Here is a 26500-nt window from a genome sequence, read left to right on the forward strand (position 1 = left end):
AGAGAACTCATATATTACGTAAAAACTTAAACTTCTCAAATATGTTTTCGAATGAATATCTTTGAAAAATTTGTGATTCTAACTTTTTGAATTATGGCGATCATCGATCAAATACGCATATATCGGCGAGTTTGAAACATTCCTTTAAAAATTTTCAAGCGTATGAAAGTACGATTTCTGTCCAATTCCTTTTGAAGATGTCTTCGAGAAAAAGAGATAGAGAGAAAGAGAGCCATCTCTTTTAGAAAATAATCAGTAATGAAGTTAGCTTTTAAAAGGATTTGTGTTTATTCGCGAATAGTAGCTCATAATTGTCGCTGACTTTATTACGTTGATGTTCTACTAATTGCATGTGGCTCTCTTTCTCTCTCTCTTTCTCTCATTCTCTCTCTCTCTCTCTCTCTCTTTCTCTCATTCTCTCTCTCTCTCTCTCTCTCTCTCTCTCTCTCTCTCTCTCTCTCTTTCCTTCCCTACTTCAGTTCCTCTCATTCACGCTAGAGAAACCAAATAAAAATGAACGAACGGAAAATTAAATTCATTTTCTCGAAAATTAAATTCTCAGTGTACGCACTTATCGACGCTCCGCCAGCCCTGCTCTCAATTTCGCGAAACGTTTTATGAAGTCCGTGTACCTTCTAAATGCATCGCCACTTCGTTCAATTTTATTTAAAAAATACGTTTCTCTGATGGAAATTGTCAAAATAAAGGTAAATATCACGAATTGTTCGTAGAAAATTGCGAACTTATAATCTCTCAATAGAACTCGTTATTGATTAAATTATTATAACGAAAAAGAAAAAAGTGATAAGAAAAGAATTTTCATCGATATAACGAACATTCGATGTTTTATATAAACAATTAATTTTTCTTTTTTTTTATTATATACATATACATCGAGCGACGCCATATTCGAGTTCTTTTTAATTATTTATTTAATTTAAATACGAATTCGTAAACGAAAAATCAATTATTTATATGCCTTGAGCAATGTTGAACGACCTGCTTATTTATTAGGTTTGTGCTATTTCGTCTTTGTATCTAACATATTCTCTACCAAACGTATTCGTACTTAATTAAAGTGCTGCGTGTTATGTTCTCGGCTGACGCTTAAAGAGTAATGATGTTTAGAGGAAGTCACGCGAGCACCATGTTCCGACTTTGAAGCACTTTATTTGCTAGAAATTGAATCCCCTATTGTTTATTTAATTATATATAAATAAGGATTTTTAATTTTTTAATATTACTAATTAAATAATAATTATCGCGCTCAATAACAATGAAATTAAGATTTAATAGATTAATATAATACAAATATGACGACATTGTTATAATTAAAAAAGAAAAAAGTATCATATATTAAATAAAGATATTGACTTAATATTTAACGTGTTTTCATCGAATCGTAAAATATTAAGAATAATTTCTATAATCTTCATGATTTTTAAATTCATAATGATCATATCTAATAATGAAAAATACAAAATTCCAGAAATTCTAAAAATTATGAAATTATGTCGATATGCAAGGAATTATCTTCAAAGTAAAAAGTTACTTTTTGTAGCTGGCCGTTTTCAATATTTTTTCCTTTCTCCCTCTCTCTCTCTCTTTCTCTCTCTCTCTCTTTCTCTCTCTCTCTCTCTCTCTTTCTCTCTCTCTCTCTTTCTGAATAAATTACATTAATTAAAATTAAATTGATCATCAATACTTTTTATTGATTTATTTTTTACAGATATAGGTACATAATACGTATAATCTGTTTGATGTATTAAGAATGTATATATGTATATTAAAATTTGATTATATAAATTTCCAATTGTAATTATGAATTAAACTGAACACATTTTAATCGGACAGATTGTGTAAATATACGTATGAGTACACACGTATAGTACACACGTATAGCACACAACAATACATATATATATATATATAGGTTTTTTTTATAAATCTATATTAAAGTTTATTATTATAAATAAAAAAAAGTAAATCAATTTATCCATTTTAAAATAAAATATGTATATCTCTGATCTATTCCGATCTTATATATATAAATATATATATATATATATATATATATATATATATATATATATTCAAAAAGTTTCATAAATTTTGGAATTTCTGAGATATTCCTCTTTTAAGATATTACGATGTAATCTTCATAAGGAAGAGCAAAAGTGTAGTTGAAAATCGAAGTAAAAATAATGTTTAATTCATAAAGAGACGAAGCGAGTTTTTTTCGAGCACAGGTCACCGGTCGAACAATTAAAAATGTTCAAATACTCGAGCGTTGGATATTCCATTGTTCTTTCTTTCTTATAAAAAACGCGGACTCACTTGCGTGGTCTCTCTCTTTCTCTCTTTTTTTCTTTCTTTCTCTCACTCTCCCATCTTTTCTATCGATCGACGCAATTATTTCGACTCTCGACGGACGAGAGAATTAACAAGCGAACGAATAACGAGGCGACGACGTGACGGCGCACCACGCTGGTCAGCTTTTTTTACTTTTCAAAGAGCTTTCTTCTTTCTCTCTTTTTTTTTCCTTTCTTTCTTATCTCTTTCCTCCTTCTTTTTTCTTTTTCCTTTTTTTTTTATTATTATTTATTTTCTCTTTCTTTCTTTCCTTTCTCCCTACCCCCCTCTCTCTCTCTTTTTCCTGATTCCGCGTACGTCGGCACGAAGTCGATAGACCTCGTCATTTCTCGTGAAATCTTTTACAATCCGAGATTTTCACGTAAAAAGTAAAAGGGGAAAGAAGGATGAAAGCAAAAAATATAAACCGAGGTCGTCGTAGTAATTATTTTCCCTTCCTTAAGTCGTTCCATCCAATTCGAGCACGTAAGCCGTGTTGGTTTGAGAAGTGAATCTAAGAAATAAGATCTCACTTAACCCATTCCCAACTTGGATACTTTTCTACTAGGGTGAAAGTTTGACATGTTTTTTCTCAACATTTTTATAAACGTAAACATTGAAATATCTTTATATACATACATACATACATACATACATACACACACACACACGCACACGCACACACATATATATATATATATCTAACGTATTTTAAATAATGTGGTTTCAGACTTTCTAACAACGAATTATTAACAACGTTATATAATCTATCAAGTTGAAACTTTTAAAACTACATGTATAAAAATAAAAGATACAAAAAAAGTTAACAAATATAAAGATAAATTAGCTCAAAATATATATTAGCGAAGAAAACAATTCTTTAATTTTCTAATTTATTGAGAGAAAATAAATCGTTTTACTTTTAAATTGTTCTTTTGATCATACTACATGCATGATCGAGATCGATGTTGATTATTTCGTTAAATTCCTGTAAGATTCAAAGGCATGGAAACAATGATCGTTGAAAGAGGGTTGAGAGACTCTTAAGATTGAATATACGGAAGCGCATTGCGGAAGGGCCAGAGAAGGAAAATTGATTACGTATATCGTACAGTGCGGTTTGTCCTTGCGGTTGGGAAGGTACGCTTTACTGTAGTTACGTCTTTATCTTCCTGTTTCTACATGGAATTCGTCGGAAATTAAAAGATACAAAGAGAGAGAGAGAGAGAGAGGGAGAGAGAGAGAGAGAGAGACAATAAAAAAGCAAGAATGAGATAATCCTTATTATTATATTTTTTGAAACGAATGTAGGTACATTTCTTTATAGGTATCCTTCGATCAAAATTTATCTCTATCGCTTTGATATCAAATGTAATCGTAATCATTAGCGTATTTCCATTGAAAAATAAAAGAAAACAAGAAATAAAATTAAATGAAATTAATTAAATAAAATTAAATTAAATTCATTTTACTTTCTTACTCATGATTTATGATGTAAAAATATTTAATAAGATATAGGTATTATATTTAATGGATCCATCGTAGTAATATTTCTTGAAAAATCGTTGTGAAGTTGAACTCCAACATTTCTCATAGTTATCTACGTTGATCCTCGTCTTATTTCATCTTACTTAGCTCATGTTTTTTGTTTTTTCTTTTTCAGGAGTGGAACGATTACAAGCTGAAGTGGAATCCGGATGACTATGGCGGCGTCGAGACCCTTCATGTACCATCGGAACATATATGGCTGCCTGACATTGTACTTTACAATAAGTGAGTAGGTTTTTTGTTTTGTTTTTTCTTCTCTTTATATCGCACGGAAGGATGTTATTTACGATAAAAAAGAAATGATGTCATCGTAAGGAAAATCGAATTATTCAACTTTATTACTTTATCGCTTTATCATGACAAGCCAGGGTCGTTACTTACTCTATAAGAGTACCTGTTGACGATAGCATAGTAAGAGCCAGAAGTACTAGCTGGATGTATAAATTTCGTGCAAAAATTGCTGACCCATATAAACTGTACGGAGAGAGAGAAAGGTTCAGGCGACCACCCTGGTGATTTTGTTTTGGCTACGAGGCAAGTTGCACCTCTCGTCGCGACGAGTCGAGTGGTGCTGGACATTTAAACTACTGACCTACATAATTTCTTGGAAAGAGAGAGAGAGAGAGAGAGAAAGAGAGAGAGAGAGAGAAAAGAAAGCCATATTGTACTGAGTCTATGGTCCCTCGACGGAAAAATAAAATTGCTTTCTCGCGAAAGACTAGGAAACGTCTTCTTACTTCTCGTCCTTAGATTCTCCATTTTCTTCTTTTCTTCTTATTCTTCTTTTTATTCGTATCTACCGAGCCTCTAAAAGTCTTAAAGGCGATTCTTCCGTATAAATGTAGCACGAGAGAAAAAGGAATTACTCGAGTGTACACGGGATATCATTTATAATATATCATATTCAGGTCAGAGATATTACTTTTCATAAGAAAAGTATATGTGTGTATGTGTGGATATGTATAGGTATATACGAGTTAAGGACGATTTAAGATCGAACTTTATGTTAAATTTTTTTTTCCCTTCGCTTTTTGAATTACGAAAAGAAGTGTCATCATTCGTTATTGCAGAGAAAGAGACAGACAGAGAGAAAGAGAAAAAGATAGATAGATATATATATATATTTATATATATATATATATATATAGAGAGAGAGAAAGAGAGAGAGAGAGAGAGAGAGGTCTACGTGCCTCATAAAGTTCCAGAAAATATTCCTCGGAGGAACGGTTATAGTCGAGCGCGTTTCTTACGGCCATTTTGAAAATCCACAGCACGGAAAAGAGAGAAGCTCGCTTCTTGCACTCTTATCTATCTCACATATTCTCCTTCCTTACGAAATAGGATGCATTTTGCTTGTATGTACGATGCTTTCCTGAGTGAGAGAGAAGTAAGTAGATAGATAGATGTATAGATAGATAGATGGTTAGATAGATAGATAGAGAGAAGGTTAAGTCGAGACCACTTTGGAGCGAATCTCGCTCGTTTGGCAACGATGGCTTTTACTTTGCTCTATCCTTTTCCTCCTACTTTTCACAATTCATGATTCTTTATTTTTACTATTTTCTTCCTCTACTTCCCTGACTGTCTGTTTGTCTCTCTCTCTCTCTCTCTCTTTGTCTTTGTCTTTGTCCTGTAGTCACAAATCTATGGGCGAAAAAACTGCGAACGGTAGTATCTTTGAATCAAGAATTAAAGGATCAAAGAGCATCTGATTTGTATCTTTCGTTTCTTCAATATTAGCCAACGGAATTTGAAAATGTAAAGGAAAACAAAAGATAATTATCTTGTACCATTTTTTGATTCCTTTTTTTGGGTGTCTCTTCGAATATATAATATTTTTTATATATTCGAAGAAGTACGCTATATGAAGAAGTAACTTTTTTTTTTATCACTGCATGTTTACGCTCGAAAGAGTTTTTAATTTCGATATATCTTTTGATAGCCGATGAACGTAGACGTTTAATGAACTACGAATATATTAATAAATGGTGAATATTCATAGTTATGTCCGTGTGATTGCAGACTTTTTCGTGGACAATAGATATATATGTATATATATAGTAATATTCCATAAATGATATATATATATATATATATATATATATTCCGAAATATATATATATAAATATATATATATATATATACATATTCCATGAATGTATAATTGATGGTTGCATATCGATGTTACGATAGGAATGCAGAAATATATTTATAAATATTCATGTTTAAACCTTACCATAGTGCAAGTGCTATCATTCTATATTGCATTTCAGAATGCATTCTATCGTATGCTCGCGATTTCATTTCCCGAATAATTGATCACCACAGTGATAGTGAGAACCGCGTGATCGTCTCGTGAGGGATTTTGTCGTTTATGGGTCGAATATTTTACACTATACGTTTTAATCGTGCAAACGTTAGATTCATTCTCAAATAATTATTATAATCTTTTTGTGTATCGTAGTATTTAATAATTCTTAAATTCGTCGAAAGGCTCTCTCTTTCTCTCTCTTTCTTTCTGTCCGTTTTATAAAAAAAAAAAAAGAAACAATATTTTTATTTAAAAATAACTTTTATCCAAGTCAACTGAACATTTTATTAGACTTTTATTTAGATAATATTTATAATCGTGCTAGATATTTAAATTACAGAAGGAAAAAAGAAATAAAAAAAAAGGAAATCAAAGATTTTCAACTTATAAATCAAAGAAAATTCTTTCGTCTTTGTCTGTAATCATGAAGTTATAAGTGTATTTTCAAAAAAACTTTATTCCAACAGATTTCTTCACATTAAACAAGTTTTCTTTAATTTTGATTAATCTGTAATTAAAAGAAAATATTTAATTCCCCACGTCGTTCGAATAACAATCTGGTTTTTCTTCTCGAACTTTTTTTTCTTCCCATTAAGCCTCTCTGGGGAAAATCGATTCTGAATCTTATCTAGAAAGTCGTTTTCCACGTGTGAAATTAAAACCGAGAAGGTATATGTAACCACATATAATATATACATATTATATATACGTATGCATGCATGTGTCTGTGTGTGTGTGTGTGTGTGTGTGTGTATAGGTATTCACGTAAAAACATGACTAATGCGTTGTCGAGAAATCCTTTTGAAATTTACATATAAGTAGACATTGGTCGCCGTAGCGTGGCTAATATCAAGGCAAACACGAAAAGTGCTTCGGAAATATTCTTTGACGTCTGGCGAAGTTGACGCTCTTTCTTTCTCCCTCTCTTTTTCTTTCAGTCTCTCCCAGTAATCCGTTGGGTAAATATCCTTCTCTGAGTTTTGAGTTGTAGTTTTAAAGCAATTCAAGAGAGACGCAGGGGAAGAAGAGAAAGAAAAAGAGAAAGAGAGAGAGAGAGAGGGAGAGAGAGAGAGAGAGAGAGAGAAAGAAAGAAAGGGATTGAAAGAGGGTTAGGAAGAAGGGGTTACAAGCCCGTACGTTTCATTAAATGTTTCGTTTGCACTCGTTGATTCACGCTCGGGAAATTTGCCGTTGACATCGTCGTTCTTCTTGTTCTTTTTTTTCCACTCTTCCCTCCTCCCTTCCTCCCTTCTTTTCCTCCGTCTCGACCTCTTCCTTTCCACTTTTTCTCTCTTCTCACCCCCGTTTAATATCCAAACAGCAACGTTCACTGTTGGCGTCTACTTCGAGAAAAGAATTTTTCGGAACTATCGGTGGAAGTGGAAGACGTTTTAAATGATACAACTGAGGATCGTATTCGTTGTTTTTGTTTATTTTTTCGGTTTTTGTTTTTCGTTTTTCTTTTTTTTTTTCAAAAGATTTTAAGAATTACGGATAATCCGTTGTGGAAAAAGAATGGATACGGCGAATAATTGTTTCTTACCGATCATCTTAATCGAGAATTAAATTCGACAAAATTTGGATGATACTTTTGTTCCATATTTTTGTTGTTACGTAGAAGAGATTTTTTGAAATTCTATCACTCAAGATATTTTCACTTTAGACATTGAACAGTACATTTATTACATATTATTAGAATATATCGCTTTAGTCATTTTTGATTTGGCTAAATACTTTCATTAACAATATATTGAGTTGATATTAGAAATTATAAATTGGTTTTAATAAGTTAATATTTTAAAAGATTTGTTATTACAACAATGTTAAATTTTCTTTTTTCAAGAACGAATTTATCTGTTAGGAGTTTTTTTTTAAATATGTGAGTATAGAAATATTGTAATAAAACGTAATATGATTGAGGAAAGAATTTTTTTTTTGTTATTATGTACTTTATTAATGCAAAACAAAATATTTAATAATAATAATAACAATAATAATAATAATTACATAATGTATTTGTATTAACGTTAACATATTCTAAACGATAACGGAAATGTTTACTGTGTAAGAAAGATAACATATGAATATCAATATCAAACAGTATAAATTAATAATGCAATTAATGCGATCGTATCTTTATAGGATTTGAAACATGATATACGTTATAAGAATATTGATTATAATTTTTATAATAATTACAATATGTACCATATAAACTGAATGCAAATTATTCTACGATTAATTTACTTTTTTTGTAAAATCAGTATTAATGATAAAAAGATAAGGCATAAACTGGAAATATTCTATTATTATATTTAATTTTTTGTACACTATCAAATATCGTTTATATTTAACTATAAGAAAAAAAAAATAAATAAGAAGAGAAGAAAATTTGATGAGATATGATTGAAATAGTCGATGGATATACATTTGCTAATTATCTCTTGATTTTATTATCCGTATGTACAGACACATATATACCATATATGTTTATCTATGTATATATATATATATATATATATATATATATATATATATACATCTTTCTCTCTCTTTCTCTCTCTCTCCTAATTCTCGTTGTATCGACCGTAAAGTGTAATATTCGTCGAAATGATGCCGTGCATTCCTTTATGGCGCATAAATTACCAACCCCCCTAATTTTGCATGCACCTAAAATTAATCGAACCGAATCTGCATACCGTGTTTCTCTTCGGTCTCTCGCCTACGCCACTTTCATTTCAGTAGAGTCGTCTTGCTCGTTTGTCACATATACATATACACAAACAAATGTATCTATATTCTCTCTCTCTCTCTCTCTCTCTCTCTTTTTTTCTCTTTCTCTCTTTCTCTCTCTCTCTCTCTCTCTCTCTCTCTTTTTCTCTCTTTCTCTCTTTCTCTCTCTCTCTCTCTCTCTCTCTCTCTCTCTCTCTCTTTCTCTCTTGCTATCTCTTAGCGAAAATTATAGATACTTCGAAGCGTATTGTTTCTTCCGTAATTAGCGCCATAATAATATCCAGTATGCTTTTAACCGTCAGTCGACAAAAGCTTACTATTTCCAAGTATCGAGAATGCAATTATAATGTGCCAGTGTAGGAATAAACGTTAGTGTCGAATGAAGGAACTACACGATACCGTGAAAACGTGCGCGCGCCAATGGTCACGTGCACGCCCGTCCGCAAGTCGTCTATCTACCTCTTTGATGTATGTACATATGTATGTTGTGCCACGTATAACACGCTGGCTAAAGCGAGTAATTTAAACTTTACGACTATCAGTGCAGGACAAAGAGAAAGAGAAAGAGGGAGATGAATGATAACGAATTTCATGAAGAGTAGAGTAACTTTAATTTAAATCTTTCGTGATAAATAATAAGCTAAACTTTCTTAAACTAACATACGTGATTACAAACTAATCTTTCGTTTTAATTAGAGAAAGAGAGAAAGAGAGAGAGAGAGAGAGAGAGAGAGAGAAAGATTGCTGATTAAAAACTTCCTTTCTATTTTCTTCCTAATATTTCTCATTCTATCTTAGATGTTCCATTTTCTATTTCATTTTTTCTTACATTACTTATCATTTCTGAATCGACGAATTATGTAAAATATGATGCCGAATCGATATTTTAGAGATTTTCTCTATTTTTCTATCTCTCTCTTTCTCCCTCTCTCTCACTCTGATCCTAGTTCTTCTTTTTATTTCTATCATTTTTTTTTCTTTCGATTTATCGACGTCTTCCCCTAATCTAATCTTTTTTTCCTCTCTCTTTCTATATATATCTCTTTATCTTTCTTTCTTCTTTTTTCTTCTTTCTTTTTTCTTTCTTTCTCTGTCTCTCTCTTTCTCTTTTTATTTTCTTTTCAAGCCGCAAAGTGCACTTCGCCAAGGAAGACCGGTGTTTCTTCGTCGTTGCGCGTGGAGAAGTAATCGAGTGTCGACTATCGCTTACTAGAAGGTAAGCAGGCAGGCAGGCAGGCAGGCAGGCAGGCAGGCAGGCAGGCAGACAGACATGCAGGCGGGCAAGCAGTAGTTCAGGAGCTTTAACATGTGTGATCTTACATGTTTCTATTCGAAATATGGCATCGAAGAAATTGTGTTTCTCTTGAAGAAAAGCGGGAGAAAGATAGATAGATAGATAGATAGATAGATAGATAGATAGATAGATAGATAGATAGATAGATAGATAGATAGATAGATAGATAGATAGATAGAAAGAAATACAGAGAGAGAGAGAGAGAGAGAGAGAGAGAGAGAGAGAGAGAGAAAGAAAAAAGCACAGGAAAAGTGAGAAAAAAGAAATAAAAAAACGAGAGCTCGTTTCTTGAGCGGATTTTGTTTCTTCTCTTTTACATCTTTTTTCTCTTTCCCTTTATCTGACTGCGCTAGAATTCGCGCGTTTTTCGATATATATATATATACATGAACGTACGTATGTGCGTACGATGTGTACGTGCATATATATGTATGTGTGTGTATGTACAATCGAGGGCGTTTCAGGAGCGGCGATATGTATACATCCTTTCTTTAGCATGGCATGGCATAAAAGGCGTGAACATTGAGTATAGAATTGCTAGAACAAGTGGCAAAAGGTTTTCTTCTTATAGAAATAAAAAAATATTCTACCAAGGAAGGGAAAAAACGTTATCGTGAAAAAGTAATGAGAAAATTACTTTTTGTTAGTAATTTTTATTATAAAAATACGATCAAACAATTTTCGATTTTACATTTAATTTTGGATTCATACATTAATTCGTTCATTCATTTATTTTTATTTATAATCAGTGTATTAATTAATAGACAAATATAATTATATATCGTGACATGTAATATTTATATTATTAAAAATTAATAAGAAAAGAAAAAAAGCAATATCACGAGACAAGAAGAGAAAGAAATTAATAAATTCCGCATAAAATTTCAATGGAGAAAGAAAATAATAATTTTCTTTCTGACAGAACGTTAAAACAATGTTTTTTTCTATCTCTTTTTATCTCGATTCTTTAATCATTGTTGCGATTTTAAAATATAGTTAATAACGAGCAATTAAGAGGCCAATTAAACTACAATCTGATTGCCTCCTCTACTCTCACTCTCACTCTTTCTCTCTTTCTCCTTCTCCCTCTCTTTCTCTTTTTCTTATCGTTTGTAGCGGTATGGAAACTACCGAGGCTGAACAAATTTGTAGGGTAGGAAAATAGGGAGAGGGGTTAGAAATGGAGGAGGAGAAGGTTTAGGAGAAGGAGAAGAAGGGTGAGGAGAAAAGAGGAGGAAGAATAAGAGAAGCGTAAGGATAGGTGGAACGTAAGCCGCAAAATGCGAAGTTAAAATATGCAGAGAACGTACGTGTGCGGGAATCTCGTTACTCCATTATCACCGGATTACTACAGCTGCACCTCGCGTAAGAGCAGCAGAGATAGAGATAAAGATAGAGATAGAAAAGGAGCGAGAGTATGAGAGAGAGAGAGAGAGAGAGAGACCGAGACAGAGAGAGAGAGAGAGAGAGAGAGAGAGAGAGAGAGATAGAGATAGAGATAGAGAGAGAGAGAGAGAGAGATAGAGATAGAGCGAGAGGGAGAGAGAAAGAGAGAGAGAGAGAGAAAGAAAGAGAGTATGCGAGCGACATAATCCAGTCAGCGCGTTGTACCAACGACTGGTCCAACGTTACTCGGAGGATGAGAAGCGGCTGGTAACAAAGTAATGTCCCTCTCAAAGTAACCGAATACCGTTGGCTCTCCCTCTCTCCTCTCACCGTCCACCTCGCCATGTCTCTCGACAATTTTGTAACACCTACACTCAAACGCGATGTTCAAAACCGCTTCAGTCGCTACTTCGTGACTGTATACATAGAGGGTATGCGTGCCCCATATATATGTATGTACGAATTTGCAGAAGACCCTTTTATCCATTCGAACTGTTTAATGGATAGGTAATGGACAGCTGGGATTACGATTTGTTACATAGTCACGTAATTTTGTGTTTCGTCTATACGACGAACTGAAGTATTAAAAGAGGAGTTATATGAAAAATGAAAATTAGAAAGGGAAATTTATAATAATATATTGGGTAATAAGTGACGTTGAAATTTTCATTATTTTACATCTAAATAAAAGACTAATAGTTTTTATTATATTATATGCCAATCCAATATAAATATTATACATGAAGGTATGTGTATATATATTATTATTATTACTATTTATTTATATAAAAAATATACTGAAACATTTATTAATTAAATTATTAATTGAGTAAATATTTATTATATATGCTGTTTCTTCTTCATTAATATCATTATCAAAAATTTCAGATAATCGGGCAATTTTCTATTAGCTAATCGATCAATCATTCATGTTTGTTATCTACGAATATTCATATTCGCACATTTTTCTTTTTTTCCCTGGATCATTTGATATGCTTAATATATGAATATTTAGCAAGTAATCTTCGTACGTACGTTCGATTACATGTTTGGCATTGCAGTTGCATCGTGCGTGGTATTCTTTGCGTCCCTCCCTCCTATCCCCCTCTCTCTCTAACTCTCTCTCTCTCTCTTTTGCTCGTACTTTGTCGAGTACTCGACAGCAACCAGGCACATTATAATGGGCCGACTAGGTGCTAGCTGACCTAAAATATGCCAAGTACATGTACCCTGTTAGAACCAACCACCTACCACCAACATTCCTTCTATGTACCTCTTCTCTCTCTCTCTCTCTTTCTCTCTCTCTTTCGTTCTCCTTCTTTTATTCTCCTTCCAATCTTTTTATTCTTTATTTGGCCTTCCAGAGTGACCTTCCTTTTTTCTCCTCTTTATCACTACCCTTAGAGACCGACTGAGGTGGAGTGAACTCGCTATCGCACGTTTCCTTGCATAAACAGACGGTATTTTCGTTGTCTCGCGTATGTCTGCATTTACACGAGGGAACAATATTGCATTTGAGTAGGGATTTTTTTTTTGTTAATAGAAAGACGAAGAAAATGATCTAACGAAATATAATATCATTTATTATTTCGTTTTGTCAGGTGTATTTATTAAAAATTGATTAATTGAAGATGTCGAATGTCTTAGAAGTTTTTCAAAACTTTTGTTACTTTAAAGTTGTTCATATCGTTCTTGTAAGAAAGGAAATAATAAAAAAAGGAAGGGAGAACTAACATTGCACTTTCGCAACTGAATCTACCTATATACATATATATAGAATATATATGCATATATATATATATATACATATATATAGAATATATATATAGTGAGAGTAATAAGGATATTCTTTAACGAGCCTTGCAACGCTTCTCTATTCTCTTCCACTCGTAGAGATATTTTCTTCAGGCTTGTACTTGGAAAAATGAGGGTACTGCTTTGCGTAGAAAAAGTGTGTGTGTGAGAAAGAGAGAGAAAGAGAGAGAAAGAAGAGTCAAAAGTGAAAGAGTAAAAGAAAAGATCTCAAGGCAACATCATGGATCGTTTCTCATTTCTCTCAAAATCCACAATAATCTTTTCTCACTGCGTGCTTCCGGAAAAAATGAGAATCCTTCTCGTCCAGACCATCGGCTATCGTTACACACCCGGACAGTTTGTCGCAACTCTCAATGTGACACCCGTTATATTCTCGATGGTCACCGTAGGTATCGTTGCAAGCACATTCTCGAGAAAGGTTACAGTTTTATGGACAATATTTCTTACACGCCCGTGTACATTTTCATTGTTACTTGTTCTACTCATACTTTACCGCTACCTTTTTCTTTCTTTTCTTTTTCCTTCTTTTCTTTTTTCTTTTTTTTTCCTCTTCTTCCCTTTTTCGTTGTCGGTGTCATTTGAAGGGTGTAAACAGTTCATCTTTCTAGTAGATCTCTCGATACTTATACTGTAATGATCGTAGTGCTGTCACGAGACGAGAAAGGGAGAAATAAAAAGAAAAGATATATATATGTAGCTATATATATATATATATATATATATATATATATATCTTTTCGTTTTATATATATATACACACATATACACATATACACATCATTTGGTAGGTCGAAAAAAGATAAAAGAAAGATACTCGCAATTCGTAGGTTGGCTCACGAGACGCGTTAATGTTTATTGTGAGTTACAGTGGCTCTTTTAAGGATTCCTTTCCTGGCTGGTGTTACGAGACAGAAATGGGTGCGACCTACGTGATTCATGTTTACGTTCGAAGGGAGATTGTAAAAATCTCTTATCTGACGTAACTGACTCCTTGCTGGAGAGACGCGCTTTCTCTCTCTCATTCTCTCTCTCTCTCTCTCTCTCTCTCTCTCTCTCTCTCTCTCTCTTTCTCTCTCTCTCTCTCTCTCTCTCTTCCGTTTTTCTCGTCGATACCGTACAATAAACTCTGCCTCGTTTTACTCCACCTCGTTCTACTCCACCTCGTTCTTTATTGTCGCTTTCGAACGTTTATCTTCACGTTTGTTGCGCTATTTCATCGTTCTTCATTTTTCAGTTAGAGTTGACCTTTATAAGATCGATGATCTTCGATTAGTTTAACGGGGTATCGTATACGTAACGTTTCTTATTTTCTTTCTTCTTTTATAACATTATTTTTCTCTCTGTTTTCTCTGCTTTTACCTAAGTGGCGTTATTTATTTTTTCTTTCTATTTTTTTTTTCAAACTTGCCCGTGAACGTAATTACGAGAAACAACGGCGGACTCGAGCGTGAAACCGTCCTTACACGCGCGGTGCTGCTTGTACTCGGTTTTATCTACTTTAGATAGAGTCCTGTGCGACTTTGAAATTTACGCTCTATACAACTTTAATTAGATAGAAGCGCTCGCTCGAGCTTACGTATACGCTATGGCCATGTTAAGAGAGAAAGAGAGAGAGAGAGAGAGAGAGAGAGGAGGTTGGACAGGTAACAAAAACGAGCTGCAAAATTCGCGAATTTTCGTTCTACCGCAAAACTTGCATCGATCCGTTTTCTCTCTCTTTCTCTCTCATTCTATCTTTCTCTCTCTTTCTATCTTTCTCTCTTTTTCTCTCTTTCTTTTCTTTTCTTTTTGCATCCTTTTCTCTCTCTCTCTCTCTCTCTCTCTCTCTCTCTCTCTCTCTCTTTCTGTCTCTTTCCGTCTTATTCAGTCTACAGCTGCAAAAGCGGAAAAATCAAGGAAATGATTCACGCTACGCGATACGAATACCAACATCCAGCACGTTTTTATTTATACCGTTTCTTTCCTTTCCGCGCCAGTGATCACGCTAAGAATAGTTTTCACGATACTGTTAAGAGTTTCATCCTTTTTCTCCTCGAATAAAATTTTTCCACGAAAGCAAATTCTCAAGTTATAAGAAAATGCGTTGCGAAGAAATTATCGAAAACAATTCCTCGATAGTGATTGATCTTTCTTCCTAATAACAGAAATTAGAAATATTTTCATCAGAATTTTATGTTTTTCAGATACGATCTATCACTATATCGTTTTTTATACATTTATTATTAACACACTGCTGTTCCAATATTTTATTCCTAACTATACTTAACAAATAATAAATTATTTTTTTTGCGTTATGTACTTTTATGGATATTCTTCTTTTGTAAATCGAAAAATCGAATAATCAAGGATAAACTATTTATGAAACAGATTTTATTCAATTATCATTCCTTTGTATTATCATTTATTATTTTCTACTGGTATAATAATCTCATTCTCTGAACTTTCATTATTCTATATTACAATAGAAATTATTATCAAAATCGCTTGGAAAACTCTTCATTTAGTTCGCAATCTTTTTATATTTATTTTTGTTATAAATATAACAATTTTATTTTTATATTTGTAAACTTCACGTCACGTAATCAGATATTTATTATTATTTGATATTCCTGATAAATAGTTTTGTAATATCGTCCATGTGTTCTTTTATTATTTATATTTAAACAGTTTTAAAAATAATCGATCAAAAAACTTGTTAAAAAACTATTAAATATTTTAACGTTTTCAACAATAGCAAGAAAAAAAGAAAAAGAAATTAACAGAATAACGTTGTAATATTTAATCTCACTTAAAGTTTTGGCATTCTGAAATAAGAAAGTAATCGATTACTAGAAATACGAATTTGACTTTATAGTAGTCGGATGCACAAAATTCAAAACGCGATTAGGATTCATGCGGTACTTCTCGCTTGAGAATCATTCTCATCATAGGGCAACTACGAAAGGAAGTGAGTAGAAAGGGATGAAAGGAGAAGAGAGGGGGGGTTACGTGCTTATAAAAGCAGATACACATACAAACACAAACACAAACACAAACATTCACACGTATATATATATATATATATATATATATATATATATATATATCTACGCACACGCACGCATATACAAATTCAAGAAAGTTTTGATCCTTGGACAAACGGCAACTCCTGTCGCGTTCATTTGCAAAGTTTAAGACGCTTCGCTTTCGTGATTACGTGACGCTTCGTATTAACGAGAAGAGAGCGAGAAGGCTGAAGAGGAAAGCAGAGAATATCTTCTGTTGCGAGTGAACAAAGTTACAAATTTCGATCTCTTCGATGGAAAACATCGACATTTTCAACAACTTACACACGTATACCTATAAATATCGAGTGAATACAAATGTTCGTAGTATATCATAAATATTCGAAAATTTATTAAAACAATTAAATAAAATCAATAAATATTTAATTGCAACGTTAATCAATTAGTTAATGAAATTACGATTAATTAATTCGTCATGGAGATTTAACTTCTTGCGTGATAACAAAACATAAGTAAATTTATTTCTTATCACTGTTAAAAGAAAGCATTATATAGTTCTCAATTTTTCATTTCACGATTCATTAATTTATCCAGAGTTTCTTGTCTGCTTCCGTATCATTTTTCTTTTTTATAATTTAAATCAATTTCACACTTCCACATTTACAGATTCAAAATATTCTCGTTTAACGGATTAAATAAATTTTTACTTTTGTTTATTATCTTTTTACCTTATAATTACGAATTAGATATTGAAATATAATTAAAATTAAGGAAGGAAGAGAGAAAGAGAGAGAAGGAGAGAGAGAGAGAGAGAGAAAGAGAGAGAGATAGAGAGAGAGAGAGAGAGAGAGAGAGAGAGAGAGAGATCTTTTGTGGGATTACTGGAGATCTCTTTGAGAGCTTGACACATGATGCACAACATACGACATAAGAACTATCCCGTTTATATTCAAAATCACCTTTGATCGATAATAAATCGTTCTCGAATTTCAATTAGTTATCCTTCTTTTTGAGAATACGAAACTCTCCATCCGAGCAATTTCCAAAGGATAAAGAGAAGTCAATGAGTACTTACTCCTTTAATGAGAGAAGGGAGATTAGATAGGATGGATTGGGATGGGTGGATTGGGTAGGGTGGAGTGGTCTTTAACATCTGATACATCGAGTAGTAGACGCATTCGTGCAAATTACGATGATCAGTCGTCGCCATTCAGTCTACCCGTTTGATCGTCGATCGAATATAACTTTACAGTGCATTCAACTCCTACCTCTCTCTCTCTCTTTCTCTCTCTCTTTCTGTCCTAATCTTTATCTCTGTCTCTGTCTCTCTTTCTTGGATATCTTCAGTCGGTAGAAGATATTTTAGCCTGCAATATCTTCTCCCATGCAACGGATTATCGAACCTAAAGCTGCTCGGAAAGATAGCTTCGCTTCTCATTCAACACAATCTCGTTCACTGGCTTGACTCGTTGAATGTTACTTATAGAGTATTATAACAATCAAAGGAGTTTATCATCATTGAATGATTATATATATATATATATATATATATATATAATATATATAATTTATTATATATATTATATATATAATCATTTATTATATTATATATTATATATTATATAATCGTTTATTATATATATACATACATATATCCCTAGTTATGCACCTGGGGTGTAGGACACCACAGACCAACTTTGAGCTCAATTTAAAACAAGTAAATGTTTGTGAATGGGACTTGTGCCGCCATTTATATGTAGTTGAGATATATATCTTTATATTCTAATCATTAGAATAGTCCGCGTTGTGTTAGTCGTTAAGTTGTGATCGAGTAAAGTTGAAGTTTTTATAAAATTTGGTGTATATCACACCCAGCATGCACAATAAGTAGTTTTTGCATTAATTTGTGTTTCTCTATTATTGAAAATTTTTAGTCCATTCATACTCTAAAAAATGTGATTCTATATACAAGGATGGTAAAAATTATTTTCTAATTTTATGTCTCATTCATATTGAAAATCCAATGCAATCAATGAGAATGACAAAGCAGCTATTATACAATACTATAATGAAAATAAAGGAGTCAACTTTTTTGATCAGTTATATCATTTTTCTTTAGGATGTTAGATATGGCTACTATAAATGATAGAATATTATTGAAATGTAAAAATGCTGGTAGAAATGTTACAATCTTCCCTCAATCTTGTCTTAAAAAACTTTATAAGCATCTTTGTAAGGATTATTTATTAGTGCATTTTAATATGTCATTCCTTGGAAATGATTTAAGATTAAGAATTAAAAGCATATTCCGATTTGATGTTGAGTAGGATACAAATGAATTTTCTGAAATTATAATATATAAAAAACAACGCTGATGTATGATTTGTCTATGTTCGAAAGATAGGAAAACTAAAATTGGATGTCACTTCTGTAGACGCTCAATTTGCGATAAGCATCACGTTGGCTTATGCGTTCAGCACATCGGTCATAAGTAAACATTTAATTATTTTTTTATTGTGTAAACATTTAATTATTTTGTACTTTTATAGGCCCTTGTAAAGATAAGAACTTGTATGTATGAATATTTCAGTGAAATGAATAGAAAAAACAAAAAATAATGAAGATTGATGGAATAATTGAATGCTATTTCCTTCTCAAAGTGAGTCATATTTGTATTTCAAAATAACCATACATTTTGTAACGACAATTTTAGTACTTAATTTTTTTTGGAAAAGGTTTATCTCAAGATAATAATGCCACTAAATTTTTTTTTTTTGAAATATTGAAAATTAAAAAAGATATTTGATTTTTTTGAAAATTAAAAAAATTAAAAAATCGATTTTTGCGCATTGTATGATTCATGAAAACTTTTTACAATGTCAAAATTAGAAATGCGTTTTCAAATTTATTGATTATTATTTCCGAGTCTTCAAAGAATATACAAAAATTTTTTGAAATCAAAATTATTCATTCTGTATGACATCTATGTTTCTGTTGCGTCGTAAGGGCGAAACTGTAAGAATGTTTTCAGATATGCGTCTCGCACCGGACCAGCGATGATAGTCGATTTGCACGGAGAATTTACCTCGTCTTTTCCTTGTCGTCAGTATTATAGACTCACTTGGTCGAGATAAATAAGAGCAGCGACACTAGGCTAGGATACCATTGAAGGTCATTAGCAAAATACTGCTCGCCGCGTTCCTGCAAATTAATGGGAAAACGCGCGTTCTATTGAAGGATTTCATGAAGCTCTTGAAGTAGATGCGCGATAGTAAATATTCCACAGTATTACATATAACATATTTAAGTTATCATAGTATATTTGTTGAAATAAGATACAATTGTTGATGTGTTCTTATGTAATGATATGTAGTTAGTTGCACTGTTGCATTTTAGATTGTATTGAATTCCTTCGATTAAGGTATATGTAAGTAAGGCTAATGATATTGGTAATACTCGGCTGTCTTACTGATGAATGCAAATGCTTTAATGCGATTGTCTGTAGATATCTCTTGAACTATTCACGAAGATATTAATGAATTAGGAAAGGGAAATGGAAAGGGAGGAGTTTAAGTAAAAAATATCTGGAAAGGAAAAGTAATATCTTTATTGGTCGTGGGTATGATAGTTTGTTGGAATGTTTAAACAATTCCATGTGTGCCCCTTTGTTTTAGTGATCGTGTATATTAGAGGATGTCAATGGATATTTTAAGGCTAGGCGTCCTTGAGACCCTTAGCTCGTCGCGCCTAGGCGTCTACTTCCACTATTTATTTATTGCTCAGCTTGACACATTATTGAAAACTAGATATTTGACTAAAAATGCCTAAGCTCGGACAAGTTTTTTATCTATACATTTTCTTAGCGAGTATTCAATGAGTTCTCAAGGGCAGATATTTCTAATAGTGATATATGACCTTTAGGAGTAAATATTGTGAACAATTGAGGGACGCACGTGTGCGTCAACATTTTGCACATGTGTCAATTTTCATTTCTGTTCAAAGTGCCTGGGGTGTAATATATCCCAAGTGCACAATTTGAAATTGTTTTGAGGTGTGCACAACTAGAGATATATAATACATAATATATGTATAATATATTTTATACATATATTTACATAATGTATATATAATATATTTTATAATAATAATAATATTATAATATATATATTATTATATTTATATATATTATATATATATTAGTAATATTATAGTAATGTCGCTTTCTTAAATTAAATTCAAACGAATAAATTTTTAACAAGTTTTTATTTTTAATCATAACCACATATCGACATGCGCAGAAACGACATTACTTTTCGATCCACCTAATATATATATATTATATATATATATATATATATATATATATATATATATATATATATATATATTGAAAAGTAGTCTAATATTTTTATTAAATTATTTTTATTAAATTTTTATTAAATTAATGATATGAATTTAGGTGAATAAATATCTACTATCTAATATCTAATATCTAATATCTTAATATCTAATTACGTGTAATAAACTTTTGTTTATTATTCATAAATGATTTTGTTGATTTAAAATTGTACATAAATCATTCAGAATATTTATCGATAATGTGTGACAGGTAAAAAGGTCACAGAGAATATCCTCGGAATCCATAGTTTCTATGTATTCGAGACATATGACCTTGAACGTTGAGACCTGAAAGAAGATGTTACCAACGATGTAAATGGGATTTCGATGTTCTAATGTCGAATACAAAGTTCTACTAGCGACGATAAGTAGGCTATTTCCGGCTTTACACTCCGGCCTAGGAAATTTTCGATAAGAGAAATATAATTATCGGACAAACCGCAAAGTGCAGGAGGAGACCTACATTCACTCGATCTCTCCTCTCTCTCTCTCTCTCTTTTTGGATGAACTCGCTTATAACCTGATTAGTAGAGACGCATAGTAACTTTACTCGATGCGAAGCTTTTGTTGCCATCAAACACGCGCGTCAATAGGTACGTGTCGTTAACGTCGACAACACTAGCTCATAACAAGATTATAAGGTGCATCGGTGTATATCTCATGAAAGTGGATACGGACGTGCGTATGAAAACGAACCGGATTAAATCTTTTTATGTGTATCTCTTATGAGTTTCATCGAAAATTCTTTCGATATAAATTCTTCCTTGTTAATACGAAATTCATTTGTAACGAAACTACGTGGGACGTGTTACATATAAATGATATTATTTATAGATATTACATATTCTCCCTACGTAAAAAGTTCTCATTTTATTTTTATCATATCTTCCATTCTTCCAACGAGTTTTAGAAATATTTTTTAAAATGGAAAAAATGGATAGAACGAGAGTCATGGATCTATAAGAGTTTCTTGTCACGTGATATTAGACGACGATAGGGGGTGATGAAAAATTCAAGAGAGAGTTCGTGAGATATATTATCGATCGAAATGAATCTGCGCGTTCGCAGAGATGCGGAATTCAGCAGCAATAACCGTTGCTACGCGGTGGTGGCTAATAATAATGGAGCGACCAACCGAGCGAACGAACGGTAGGAGTAGAAGAAAATAGTGCAACAAGTGCAGAAAGCTGCAGTAGCGACAGCTGCGGCGTAACGTGCCGCTAGCACCACCGGCTCGAACATCCGCTTTCTCTCTCTCTCTCTCTCTCTCTCTCTCTCTCTCTTATCTTCTCTTTCCCTCTCTTCTCTTTATATAATAGAAAAGCTTTTGCATTATCTTCGCTAAGTTTATTTCTTACTAGTTTCATTTCCTTAGGAATACGGTCGAATATTCTTCGGGAGTTATCATCTCAATTTTATTCTCTCTCCGTCTCTCTCTCTCTCTCTCTCTCTCTCTCTCTTTCACGATAATTTTAAATTGAACTAAATTTATTTGAAGCTTATCTTTTCCTTTACCAATTAAAGCTTATTGGATTTTCTTAGATCAATGACCGTGAATAAGACCTTCCATTCGATCGAGATCTATCTTTGTGAAATTGTATATTCAGTTTATTGTAAAGATTCTTTGCAAATTTTATTATAATAATATGATAGGTATATTAAAGTATATACTTAAGGATTTGAAAAAAAAAATACATATAATTTTGAAAAAAAAGAGAAAAAAAACTAAATGAATGGGCTTCTCTTTTTCTTCCTTCTTTTGACTTATTTCCCACATACTTATTTCGTTCACGTTCTAAGAAGAAAATTGATATAAATTTAATAAGACGTTATAAAAAAAAAAAAAAAGAAATGAGATAAATTCTTAAAATGGAGTTTAATTCAAGGAATGTTCGATATTAAATATGAATTAAACGTTAACAATGCGAAGCACTATGATATTGGTATTCTGTAAGTACTAATGTCGATTTTAATGAACTTTTGGTTTAATATTGTTTTCAGTGCCGATGGAAATTATGAGGTAACCATTATGACCAAGGCGATCTTGCACCATACGGGAAAGGTCATATGGAAGCCACCGGCGATCTATAAATCATTTTGCGAGATCAACGTGGAGTATTTCCCCTTCGACGAGCAGACCTGCTTCATGAAGTTTGGCTCGTGGACTTACGACGGATATACGGTAAGTCCTCGTTCTCCGTGGACGAGCAATTAAGCTTGTTATTAATTATACTGGGTACGGATAGAAAGACAGAGAAAGAGAGAGGGAGAGGGTGAAGGAGAGGAAGGGTTGGGTGGTTGGGTGGGTTTGGAGAAGAGCAAGTTAGAGAGAACCATGAGACCGTTCGGAAATCGAATTTCCTTTGTACCGAGAATGAAACTCTCTCTTTCTCTCTCTCTCTCTCTTTCATTTTCTGTATTTCTTTTTTTCTTACATTAACGTTAGAACAAGAGCAGAAAATTTCAAGAAATGGAAAATCCTTTTATTCTCGTCGTTCAATCGTTATCGTAAGTCCTTTCGAAATTGTTGAAGCAGAATGAAATCGTGGAGATTAGAAAAGAAATAATAATGTCCATGCTTTATAATTTATTATTAATTATCTAAAACTTAATAAATTGTAAGAGTAAATAATAAGATATCTTGTGATAGTTTAATAATAATTTCATAATCGAAAAAAGATTATTTTTGTCTAACTTGATATCGAACGAGAGATTTAGAAAATGTATTATAAAATTGAAATATATAAGTATCTTTTACGTTAAGAAAAAGGTATTAACCACGAAATCCATGGGAAAATGTCAATTCGTTTCTCATTCGTCTTTATCTAACTTAATTCGACTTTTTTCGGTTGGCCCATAAATTTGTCTCCGCAACGTTTTTGTTAAATCCGCGGAACAAAAGTCTGATCCATTCTTACGTCTTCTGGATCTTAAACGTAACTCCTTTTCCTTTCTTGATGTACAACCAAGAGAGAAACATATATATATATATATATGCTTTTATGTGTGAGTATGTGTGGGTATATATATATATATATATACACACATACACACAAACACAGAATGTAGGTCTTACTGTCAAGAAGGACCGAGAGACGGAGGTTGAACGCGATTATCCGTAGCCATTCTGATTAAGTTGGAAACTCAAAGGTAGTAATCTTTAGAAGCTTCTCAGAGAACGTATCGTATTCAATGGATTATCTCAATGGAATTTCGATTATTCATGTCGCGATTAAAATTTCTTATTTACAGCATCGCCATTACAGCGAAGATTAGTAAATCGAATATAGGAATTTTTTCTGGGTGAAAAAAGGGAAGGGGAGGGAAAGTAAAGGGTAATAGAAAAAGATTTAATAATAATCGAATCTACGGATGAAAATTTTCGATGGATAACGTTTTTGGCAATCGAATTGATTTCAGGTCGACCTGCGGCATCTCGCTCAAACCGAAGATTCGAATCAAATCGATGTGGGTATCGATCTGACAGATTATTACATCTCCGTCGAGTGGGACATAATAAAAGTGCCTGCCGTGAGGAACGAGGCGTTCTACATTTGCTGCGAGGAACCGTATCCCGACATAGTGTTCAACATCACCCTACGCCGCAAGACCCTCTTCTACACGGTAAACCTGATAATACCGTGCGTGGGCATATCCTTCCTCTCGGTGTTGGTGTTCTACCTGCCGAGTGACAGCGGCGAAAAGGTTTCCCTGTCGATCTCGATACTCCTCTCGTTGACGGTGTTTTTCCTCCTGCTCGCTGAGATAATACCGCCCACGTCGTTGACGGTGCCGTTGCTCGGCAAGTATTTGTTGTTTACGATGGTGCTCGTTACACTTTCGGTCGTAGTGACGATCGCAGTGTTGAATGTGAACTTTCGGTCACCGGTTACCCACCGTATGGCGAAGTGGGTACGTATCGTGTTCATTCAGGTGCTCCCGCGATTCCTCCTCATCAAAAGACCAAATAAGGACGAGGACGATGAAGATGAGGAAGGTATCGATGGGCTTGTCGGTGGTGCTAACGGTGCTGGTACCGGTGTTGGTGATAATGGTGGTAGAAACGGTGGTGGCGCCGGTAGCTCCCATCATCATCGACTTCATCGTATTCATAACGGGCACGAGCTCGACGACGAGCTCGACGACGTCGTCGACGAGGATGACGTCGAGGCACCGAACGGGAAACCGCCCGAGGCTATCCTCACCGATGTGTTCCATGTACAAGAGACTGATAAGTACGAGCCGTATGGCAGTAAGAGGTTCAGCGGCGAATACGAGGTACCTGGACCACACGGTCCGCTGGCACACCTCATCGTCGGTCATCATCATCACCACGGCGGTGTTGCTGGCGGTCCTGGCCTTCCACCACCGAGCTCCTTACCGACCACTGGCCCACCTCCGCCGCCGCCACTCAGCAAGCCACCGAGCTTTCATCATGAGCATGGTCCACCTCTTGGTACCGTTGCCCCTTATTTCGAGGAACCACTGCCCTCCTTGCCTCTGCCCGGTGCCGACGACGATCTCTTTGGACCGGCTAGTCCCGGTTATGCACACGAGGACATCAGTCCCACCTTCGAGAAGCCATTGGTGCGCGAAATCGAGAAAACCATCGACGACGCCCGATTCATCGCACAGCATGCCAAGAACAAGGACAAGTTTGAAAGCGTGAGTCTTTCTCTCTTTATATTTTTCTTTTTTCATTTTTATCGTTAATCTTATCTTATCGTTCATCCGAGCTAAGTTTTGTTCCCTCGGCAGTATTACCATGAATTACTTGACGGTAGAATATTTTCTATAGATGGAATGTAATTATTAAGAATGAAATTTATTCGAAATCTTTAGGGTGCGATAAACTTTTGATCCTTTTATATTAGTCATTTGTATATATATCTATCCATATTCAAACTCTATCCAATTCAACTCATTTTCATTTGAACTCGTTCGATTAACTTCTCCCAGATAAACTGATATTAAGTTCGAACGAAAATCAATCAATCATTGTTCTTCGTTTTCTAGTTATTCTTTCAGATTAAAGATAACGATGAAATAAGATAGAAATTAAGAGAAAGAGAGAGAGAAGAACGGAGAGAGAAGTAGATAGAAAGAGACGAACAGCTAAGTTCTTTAAGAGCAAGTCTAGGAGCGTTAGTGTCTTATTAGTTGAGCAAACCTTTTTAACATCATACAGCATGCTTCCAACTCGTGTCCTACCATGAATGGCCGAGTTAACTGGCTTTTTGCTTTGAACGAAGAGGAACTTTAGGTAAAGACTCACCGAGCCACATCGAAATCCAGTGGGAAAAGAGAGTCGATAAGGTTGAGGAAAACGAACAACGATCACTCGCATCAATCTATCCGACAGCTTCCAGCTTTTTCTTCGATTCTCCCTTTGCCTATCTCTTTCCATTTTTATCTCTCTCTTTCTCTCTCTCTCCCTCTCTCGTTTTTTTCTTTTAACTTGGTCCAACTTGTCCCTGTTGGCTACCTGTTAAGCTCTTCGAGTTCTCGTTGATAAGAAAATCTAACATCTGTTAGATCCCTTTCAAGACATTGAATCGCTCATTTTCATTTTCTTAGGATTTAAAGAAAAACAAAGAGAAATTTATCTAGATACCATATGGATTTGTTCTTTTCGATAATAAAATTTGTTTTAACGTA

The 26500-nt window shown here is 33.6% G+C and overlaps 1 protein-coding gene across 1 annotated transcript in view; it reads left to right on the forward strand.

The window, feature by feature from the left end:
• The window catches only part of nAChRalpha1 (nicotinic acetylcholine receptor alpha1), a 121662-nt gene that overhangs the window by 92158 nt on the left and 3004 nt on the right, over positions 1–26500 (forward strand). Inside the window, exons 4-6 of the mRNA XM_035884353.2 lie at positions 4016–4125; positions 22844–23024; positions 24263–25507. Of these exons, the coding sequence (XP_035740246.1) occupies positions 4016–4125; positions 22844–23024; positions 24263–25507 (1536 nt within the window). The remainder of the gene's footprint in view (positions 1–4015; positions 4126–22843; positions 23025–24262; positions 25508–26500) is intronic.

The sequence above is a fragment of the Vespa mandarinia genome, chromosome 12 (assembly GCF_050613455.1).
Source record: "Vespa mandarinia isolate Hongniang chromosome 12, ASM5061345v1, whole genome shotgun sequence".
Taxonomy (NCBI): Eukaryota; Metazoa; Arthropoda; class Insecta; order Hymenoptera; family Vespidae; genus Vespa; species Vespa mandarinia.